Below are 9191 nucleotides of genomic sequence, written 5' to 3' on the forward strand. Positions count from 1 at the left end.
TGTAAAGGCATAGGTCAGGAAAGTTAGTTATTCCTGAGGGAATGTGCCCCAAAAAGGCAGTAGAAAAGAAAATCCCCATTTCTGGATACGAAATACTGTTATGGAATGAAGGGGTTAGGGGTGGTCAAAGATTTCAACGTGTACTCAGTTGTGATTAGAGGAACATTGTGGGAACAAAATCTCATTGAAACTCACAAACACAAGTGGCTGTATCTGGTGCATAATTCACCTTGAACTCAGTCATAGGGACATAATGAATAAACACACGGTATCCATGACTCATATCAGATGGACAAAAAGGTATTTTTCTTCCTTTACTCACCTGACACATTTATAAGATAGCCGGCCTATCCAGTTATGTAGCTAACTAAAGTAATTAACCAAATAATCAACCCATCCAATCTAGTTAAATGACACTGTAGTACATTTTAAACACAGTTTTTATGTATCAGTCAAGACTTATAAGGTAATATCGATTAATAAAATGTAAAATTAAAGTGAGATTAAAAGCATTTAAACATATAATTTTACAGCAAATGTTAAGATGTTTCATTTTTTGCTTTTTATTCAAACGGCGACGTGTTTCAAAACGTCTTTGATTTCTAAATGATTAACTATTTAGAGTAGCCATCGTTGAACGCGCGTTTTATAGTGAAAGAAGCGGACCGGAAGTTGGGTTTTATTTTCTAGTGGTGTTTACACAGCTGATAGACGAGAAACTTGCTGTGTATGCGATCAGGGAGCAAAAGCTTTGGCATTTGACAGCATGACGAAGAGAAACACGGCGATTGGAAGTCTACTGTAGTTTGCGGGTATGTTGAAAAAGATATTTTCCGTTAAACCTTTATTAGTTGTTGTGGATTCAGTTCAGTTAGCCTATTTAATTTGCCTCGAGCATTAAGTGCAGTTAGCTCTAAGGACGCACAGACAACCACTTTTGTACAGGTTGTCGTTTGATGAACGACATTTGATCTCATACTAATGAAAAATACATTGAGGGTTTAGTCCTCTGCCTTGTGTCGAGTCTCTGCCCGCCTCTCATATGACACCCTCAGCTAACATTTCCAGGTGTATTTACATCATTTCTGTTCAAAAGGCGCGTCCCCTCTTTCTATTTATAGCTGACAGAGATGGATTCCGAGTTTGAGAGGCACCGCTCGGAGCTGGTGGCCCGGGAGCGGAGCGGACACACGGCTGTGATGGTGGATAACCTGCTGTATGTGTGGGGCGGTTACATGGTGAGAAAAATGCTGCAAAACATGTTACAAAACGCGTTATGTAAGGGAAAAGCTCTGCGCCATGCACAGTAGGGCAGAAATATGTACTATTATCCCCTGACCATACTTCTTGTTAGGCTTGCAGTCAGTGTAATGTTTCATAACAGACTCATTTTACGGCCGTCATTTCCATCAAAATGACAGGTTCAAATGTGGTAAGGGAAGAATACTTGTAGTGTAAAAAAATATACCATCTAAAAAACAACTTACAGACACGCATGAATGAACTGTATGCCATATCAAAAACATTTAGTAGAAAAACATTTAGTTAAATGTGTAAAACTAATTTATTTCACATATTTTTTTTTTTTTACATAACAGAATATTAGATTACATCAGTACACTTAGATATGATCATGGAAGGATTATCCCTATAAGGTGGCTGAACTAAACCCTTTGTTAAACACATGCACATATGCTAAGTGCTGCTTACATGTCAGTGTAGTGATACATCACTAATAATCTAATTATACATGCGGTTTTATATCATTTTATTTATTTTTTTTCATGTGTGTGTTATCTGAAACCTCCCATGTTAATAGTCAAACGCTACGATTTGACAGAACTTACATCTTCCAGTAGTGCACTGTAAAAAAACAGTAAAATAGCTTTTGTAATACGTCAGATATTGACCAAACACCCATTTGAATACACTTGTGAAAGGAATTTTATTGGTTTGTAATTAGCATTTTCATTCGTACAACTGGTTCCTGCCAAGCCTGTAAAATGAAGCTGGCACAGAGGATGGCAATACTCAACCATTCATCTATATATTATCATGTATATTGTTTATATGTTTACATTTTGATTGTTTACACCGAATGTACTACTCCAGGCCTGTTTATGTATTTGTGATTGGCTTTTTTCTATCTTTTTTTTAAATCTTATCAGTCAGTCGCTGAGGAAGAAGTTTTCCTTCCTAGTGATGAAATCTGGGTATATGACCTAGAAACTGGTATATGGTAAGAAAACTCAAATGTAGAAAATTCCTGTTGGGTTTGAATTGACAAGTTCTTTCCTTGAGCTGTCTGCCGTCACATCTGTTGGTGAAAAGTGTGCTACGACAGAAGAGACTGCCGTTTATCCACATTTCTTCTTCTTCATTTTCTTAAGGGAGGTGTTTCACATGACAGGGGAAGTCCCACCCTCTATGTCTGGGACCTGCGGCTGCTCCTTGAATGGCCACATGTACATATTTGGAGGCTGTGATGACAACGGACAGACCAATCAGGTGGGAATTTCTTGTCTTACTGTCCTACTGTTTGTTCCATTGGGATTATGGTTGTTTACACTCATTGTTACAGAAATAGAATGGTGTGCATATACTAACCAAGTTGCAAAAATCATGCTAGGTTCATTTTCTTCTTCATAAAACATTTTCACTTTTCGTATAATGATAAATGGATCGTTAAATCACCAGCTGAACACTTTAAGTTGACAAGATTTTTTTTTTTTACTTTAAACAGATGTACTGTGTTGACCTGACTGATGGTAAATATATGTGGAAAAAGATTATGCAAGAGTTTGGCTCTGCTCCTTCACCTCGAGACAAACTGTCTTGCTGGGTTTATAATGGAAGGTACGCAATATAAAATTACTCGTTTTGTTATATGTCCAGTACTTTGTTTTGACTTACCTGTCAACGATTCATGCTCCCATGTTGGTACCAAATCGATTTGGAGGATTCAACACTGACTTCATGGTAACGGTTAAAGTGTCATCGGACAGCTTTTCTGTGTGTGATTCAGTTTTGTTTTCATGTTTGGTGTATTTTAAAACAGGAAAAGTAGAGGCCGTCCACACATTGAAGTCCTCCTGATGTTTGTCTGACCATTAGTATTTACGTCTTTTTACTCTTAAGAGTGCCTAAATATTTAGGCAAATGGAAATAAGAGCAAACTGTTTGTGTCCACTTCTTATCAATCTATAATCTTTGCTGGCGTGATCTTAATTAGGATGATTGCGGTTTGATACTCTCCAGGCTCATCTACTTTGGAGGATATGGCCACAAACTGCTGACGGATATTAACATCAGGAACAGAAGCTTCATTGTAGATGAAACATCATGGGTAATGCTTTTTGTTTAAACCAAGCCATGCAGATTTGGCACGAAAGATTTTTTTTTTAGACGTTTATCTATTTTCTATTAGATCTATCTATTATTATATTTTTGTATGTTATCTTTTCTTATGTTACTTTATTTAATTTTTTTATTTAGATAGGATTATGTTGCAAAACAAAGAAGTTGCCGGGTCTGTTCCCAAAAGCATTTTAGTGCTTCTTCGTTATTAGAATAGTTTCATAACTGTGTGTATTCTTGTTGTTGTTAGGTGGAGGACATGTTTTGGGGATGGAACAATGAAGTTCATGTGTTTGACCCCATGCAAGTCAGTTGGAGTGAACCAGAAACTCGTGTAAGTGCGAGGGAAACGTTGACACTGTACTTCGATTGCTGATACTGAGATATACTGTTATATTTGACAGATGGTAAAGAAATCCGGTGTTCCAACTTGGCGGTTTTTGTATGCAGGGCCGTGGTCCAGCTCCGAGGGCAGCTCACGCCAGCGCCACACTCCAATGCAGAGGATACATTTGTGGAGGCCGAGTCATGGTGAGAGGCCTGCTGTGGCATTCCCGTGTCAGTGTGCACTGATATGTTGATCAAGGACAGCCATACGTTACTCGTACTCTTTTCTAAATGCAGGAAACCAGGACAAGTGACTTTCATTGTCTAGACCTTGAATCATGGATGTGGTCAGAAATGTATGTAAACATATGCTGTCAGCATATAATATGTATGACCAAACGTGTGCTTAAAATGATCTATAACAGTAAGAGTTGTCACGTTATTGCTAGGTTTGTCGTTAATGATGTTATTCTAAACATACTTTCCAGAGTCCCATCGTCCACCGCTCCCGTGGGCAGGTCATGGCATACGCTCTCTGCAGTGTCAGACACCACCATGTTCCTGTTTGGAGGTCTCAGTGTAGACTGCAAACCAATGAGTAAGAAAATGTACCCTCTTTTTATCTTTATATTCGGAAGTCTTTTTGGTCTTTTCAGTAATATGTATTTTTCTCATTAGGTGATGGCTGGTTGTTTGACACTGAAACAAAGAAATGGAGCGAGTTTGAGCATCCCTTTAAGAATAAGCCAAGGTGGCGGCTAATATTTTATATGTATAACTCTGAACAAGATTTTTTAAGTGAAACAGTAAGTTGTGAACATATTTTGAATGACACGGTTTCCCCCCTGCCTTAAGGTTGTGGCACACGGCATGCGCAAACAAAGACTCTGATGTGATTGTGTTCGGGGGAAGTTGTGACTACATCCTCCTCGTTGACACTGTAAGTATCCCAGGGACTACAGAAAATGAGAAATATCTCATGTAAAAAACCTATGGAGTTCATCAGGCTTAGAAAGGTCCTCAAGCTCTATTCCAAATACCTTTCTTATCCATTTTTCAGGTTTGGCCCTCTGGAAAAGTAATTGAATTTTGCTCAAAGTTTCTAAGCTGCATCTCATTTAGGATTTTAAATTAAACCCTGAGGACAATTTGCAACTAAATACTTGTTGCAGAATGTTTTTCTCCTGTCAAATTAAGAATTAAGGATGTTTGATTAGAAGAATTTTCAATTATCTCTAGTTTCCACTATTTTGCAACAAAAGTTAGATTCTTTATTGTGTTTTATACAGAAATGACCTAGGTTGATCTTTTTAGGAGGACATTTGGGGAGAGCCAGATAGAAATTGGGAGGCAGATGAAAAAGTAGGAAGTTAAACCCTCACGTTCAAAATAGCACTGAACTCTTAAAGGCATGGTTGGTAATCCTGTTCAGAAACACATTTTGTAATACTGGGTGAAATGGTCCGTCTGTCCTGAGAGAAATCTATACAAGATGTATTTAGAAAAAGGGACGAAAATAATCAGACCTCTGTGGCAGCTGCAGGACTGAGAAAAAGCTGACCAATCCGAGATCAGCGTCCCGCTGATCTCGGATTGGAGCGCCTACAAAAACCAATCAGATGCCTCTGCTTTCTGCCTACGCCCCCCTCTGTCGGCTCCCTGCTCCGTGTGCGCATGCGGTTCTACCGGCTTTGGATGACGCACTGACGGAATGGGGAGGGGGGGGTGGAGCTTAGAGGAGGGGACACTTTCGAATCTTGCTAGCTCTCTTGCTAGCTCTCTAGGATTACCTACCATAGCTTTAATAACCCTACACATAAGAATATTTACTCTTTCACCTGAAAGCATTATTTTCAATCAAATTTTTCCAGTAAGTACCAGTAATTTAAAGTATATTTGTGTCCTTAATTTTCCCCCCAAAATAACCGCCTGTCCATCATTTGCACTACGTTTAACATATGAAGCCCCTATTACAACTAAAAACTTTTTTTTTAATTATTTTATTTTTAAGAAAATGTTATATGGTGAACATTTAATCTTGTGCATAATTCAAAGCCCTCAACAGATCTCAGATTACTTATGATTGGACCCTCCTTTCTTTTCAGGGTCACTGCAACGAAGCACTTGTTTTCCAGATGCAACCGTATCCTCTGTTTAGGTAGGTGAAGTGATCTCAAAACAGGATTCTTATTTGAAAGCACAGCAGAAAGCTAATACGAGTCATTTCATGCAGCTGACACCAAGAGTTGTCAAGCACAGGTGAAATGAAAACCCGTAATGGCTGCATAGCATTTGTAAAGCTCCGGTGATGTGTGTGTCATTAATGGTATTCATTTCTTCTGTGCTTCCTCTGCTGTCACAAGTAAAAATATCTGCTGTTCAAAAGCTTCTTAACTTTGACAAGTAACTTAAAATGGAAATTTCTCTCCCAAAAACAGAGATGCGTTCTGACAGAACCTATTTTTTATTTTTTTATTTTCTCCCAACAGGATTTGTGAGGACTACATTGCAAAGAATGCGAGAAACTCAGAGAGGCTTAGAAATCAGCTTCCTCTTCTACCTCCCAAACTTCTGAAGGCACTGCGGAGGAGAATATCTTTCTACAGGCCCTCAAAAAAGCAAAATATTAGTTAAAGTAGATCTAAAGGGCCAATAAGAATGCTTTATCGTGTATTTTTTACTTTGGTGGTTTAACATTTAATTTTAAGAATTTATATAAATTTTATGGAATATTTTATGACGTTTTATTTGGTTGTTTTACAAACATACCTTTTATTTTGTACAGTCAGCCTGCCAAAGCAATCATCACGTGTCTCTGTGATGACTTTGATGATTAAATAAGCTGTTGAAAAGTTTTTGCTTGGTGTTGATTACAGGACCACTGTGGAACTAGTGAATTAAGCAGTGTTGTAATAGCAGAATTAAACACACGTATGTGCTTATTGTTCTCAGAATATTTTTAATTTGTGGCATAAAAAATAGAAAGAATCTGCCTCTACTTTCCAATCGGCATCTTTTTTGACGCATGCAGTGCTCACATGTCCACTCTGACTTCATTCACACAACTCCTTTGTCCCACCACTAAGTGGCAGCAGCCTTTTCATGTTTAAAAATGGCTGAAAGGTGTCAGCAGAAATGCAGCTGGACCAAATGTAGCCTGACTGAATGTCTCTCTGGAGCCACATTCCTTTTTATAAGCATGGAAAAGTGCAGAGACTGAGCTAAGAAAGAACACCTTAACTAAACATTTCCGTCTCATACCTTTGCACGGTTGCCACGTCTGACAACTATTAGTCCAGTTCCGTACTGGAGATGTGTTTATGTTTTACATAAAGCCTTGCCAAAAACACTTAATGGACCTCCACTGCATAAATATGCTAAACTGTTGAGTCTAAGCAGCCCAAAATATCTTGGGTCTCTCATTTACTTATTAACAGACATGTTAGAACAATGCATGTAATGGGGCTTGCTCAGTGGGAGCCTAGCAGGAATGATGGGATGACATGACACCCTACTGTTGCAGATAACAAACCGAGGGGGCCTCTGTCTGTTAACACCCCAGGCTAACACAAGGAGAACCTCCTGGCATCTGTTCAACTGTGTGTTATATGGCAGCAGTTACACTGCTCCGTGTTGTTAAACAACACTTGGGTAATTGCAGTGGTCAGGAGTGACTTGTTGAATCCAACCAATAGGAATCTATATATGGGCAAACCAAACTGAAAATACAGACCATGCAGCGATAACTGGAAGCAAGAATTTTTGTCAAATGAGCCCTGTTGTTTCCCCTTCAAAATGCACCCTGCAAACTGTGTCCCATGAAGACTGGAGGGGTATTTTAGCTGCAGTATTTTCAGCTTAAGGTCAACTAAACTCTCTCTCAATTGTGTCCATCAGCTCTTCCTCTGATCCATCATATAGCATCGCTGACATGGTAAGAGAGGCGCTCTGGCAACTGCCACAAGTCCTGTGGAGAGTGGAGAAAGATGTTAACCAAACGCTGCTTTAAAACAGAAAAGCAGTCTAACACATCATATTTGAATTTGCACTGATGTTAGTTTAGAGGCTTATTCATGTTTTTGTGTGTTATAAGACTGGTGTGTCTCACTTGTTTGTTTCTACCTTACCAGCAGCTCTCTAAATCTGATCGCACAGGCAATAGCCTAGGATTTCGACCCCTTTAAGAAGAATTTGATATGGCCATGCTCCTTTTTTTACTCCACTGAGCTCGGAAATAACTTATTTATGAGAGTTGTCTACTTACGGTTGTTCTTCTGACGTGGGAACAGCTTCAAACAAAGTTCCTTTGGCCAAACAGCTCTGCGAGAAAAACACGAGTGAATAAAGGATGTCATTTGTTTCCCCTCACTGAACAATAAATCAGACCAACAGTTATTTCAAAATGAGCTGGTTCATGACTATAACACTTAAAAAGTCTTATTCAGAGTTATAAATATAATCTTCAATTAACATAATTAAATGGTTAAAAAGCAACCGGATGAACTGATCCAATCCATTAGTAGGTCTATAGCTTACGTTGTGCTGATTCGAGCACGCCGGTGTGTGTTGTTTCAAGCGCGTGAAGGCATGATTGCTCCTCTTGTTTACATCCTTTGGCACACCGTGTGGGACACGTGGCTCTTCGGCTCTTCCAGACGCCCGACGAGGAGGAGCAGAGCTGGCATCGTCCTCGGTGTCCTCTCTGCTGAAGTGACACAATCCGTACTTTTTGGATTTGATTACAGATCTTTTTTGAGGAGTTTTCTTAACGGATGCTCTCTCACGATCCTCATAATCTTCGAGAACTATGTCCAGTTCTCCATCAACATCACCGTCTTCCCCAGAGAAGTGAGAGCCGTGCCCCTCGCGGTGGCAGTCCCGTTGCGCACTCTTACGTGCGTTGCGTACAATTGTATGAGTCTCGAGGGGCTTGAACTGACTTGAATTGTCCTGCTTGTGTGTAGCGACATCGGACCCTGTTTTTGTCACGCTCACCTCGCTGACGCACACAGGTGCGACTTTCTTCCCTCTGCTTGCACCAGTGCCCATGTCCGTGCGTCCGGCTGCTTAAACGCAGAGTCCTGTTCCCAAGTTCATCTCAAGGCGTTCAAAACCCTCCAGAATTGAATATTAATCAACAAAGTCTTGATCCTTGGTAGTGTCTGCGATCGGGTTAGGCAGTTAAAAAGCAGTTATTGCGGCCAGTTGTCAAAATGTTTCTCTCCGCATCGCTGAAAACGTCCCCACGTGTACACAGAACGACCCGCAGTCTAAACTTTCGAGTAACTCCCATCAGTAGGAGAAACTGTGTATCCCTTACATAACACAGTTTGGCCCAGGACCCCAGGGAGAAAACCCCGCCTTCTTATAGAATGGAACACACACCCTTTGAGTTTCCATTATATTTGTACAAAAAATAAATTCCACTTTTACTTCACAATCTTTGCCTCTGGATGTTTTTTTTTCTCATTTGTCAACCAACCTATTTTAAAGAAAAAAAATGAAAA

General features: G+C 39.6%; 2 protein-coding genes across 2 annotated transcripts; one reads left to right on the forward strand and one right to left on the reverse strand.

Moving 5' to 3' along the window:
* The first annotated feature begins 680 nt into the window (after positions 1-680).
* On the forward strand, positions 681-6690 carry LOC142366390 (kelch domain-containing protein 1). The gene is made up of 14 exons (XM_075448260.1): positions 681-812; positions 1122-1238; positions 2169-2239; positions 2391-2508; positions 2744-2856; positions 3259-3346; positions 3608-3691; positions 3808-3888; positions 3982-4040; positions 4173-4282; positions 4363-4435; positions 4540-4624; positions 5790-5842; positions 6174-6690. The coding sequence occupies exons 2-14, from the start codon at positions 1131-1133 to the stop codon at positions 6316-6318; spliced, it is 1188 nt and encodes a 395-aa protein (XP_075304375.1). The 5' UTR covers positions 681-812; positions 1122-1130; the 3' UTR covers positions 6319-6690.
* On the reverse strand, positions 6440-8945 carry LOC142366391 (uncharacterized). Its single transcript, XM_075448261.1, has 3 exons — positions 8221-8945; positions 7949-8004; positions 6440-7651 (listed from the first exon to the last, which is right to left on the reverse strand). Exons 1-3 carry the CDS (start codon positions 8731-8733, stop codon positions 7549-7551), a joined length of 672 nt encoding a protein of 223 aa, XP_075304376.1. The 5' UTR covers positions 8734-8945; the 3' UTR covers positions 6440-7548.
* Positions 8946-9191: the final 246 nt, after the last annotated feature.

Source organism: Odontesthes bonariensis, chromosome 17 (genome assembly GCF_027942865.1).
Source record: "Odontesthes bonariensis isolate fOdoBon6 chromosome 17, fOdoBon6.hap1, whole genome shotgun sequence".
Lineage (NCBI taxonomy): Eukaryota > Metazoa > Chordata > Actinopteri > Atheriniformes > Atherinopsidae > Odontesthes > Odontesthes bonariensis.

Bases quoted from the DNA above. Each gene is read 5' to 3' on its own strand.
- LOC142366390 (XM_075448260.1), top strand. From the start codon at position 1,131: ATGGATTCCGAGTTTGAGAGGCACCGCTCGGAGCTGGTGGCCCGGGAG. The intron at 2,509-2,743 runs GTGGGAATTTCT...TACTTTAAACAG, and splicing joins ACAACGGACAGACCAATCAG to ATGTACTGTGTTGACCTGAC. The intron at 3,889-3,981 runs GTGAGAGGCCTG...TTCTAAATGCAG, and splicing joins TTTGTGGAGGCCGAGTCATG to GAAACCAGGACAAGTGACTT.
- LOC142366391 (XM_075448261.1), bottom strand. From the start codon at position 8,733: ATGGGCACTGGTGCAAGCAGAGGGAAGAAAGTCGCACCTGTGTGCGTC. The intron at 8,005-8,220 runs GTAAGCTATAGA...TTTTTCTCGCAG, and splicing joins CGTGCTCGAATCAGCACAAC to AGCTGTTTGGCCAAAGGAAC. The intron at 7,652-7,948 runs GTAAGTAGACAA...CACTCTCCACAG, and splicing joins CCCACGTCAGAAGAACAACC to GACTTGTGGCAGTTGCCAGA.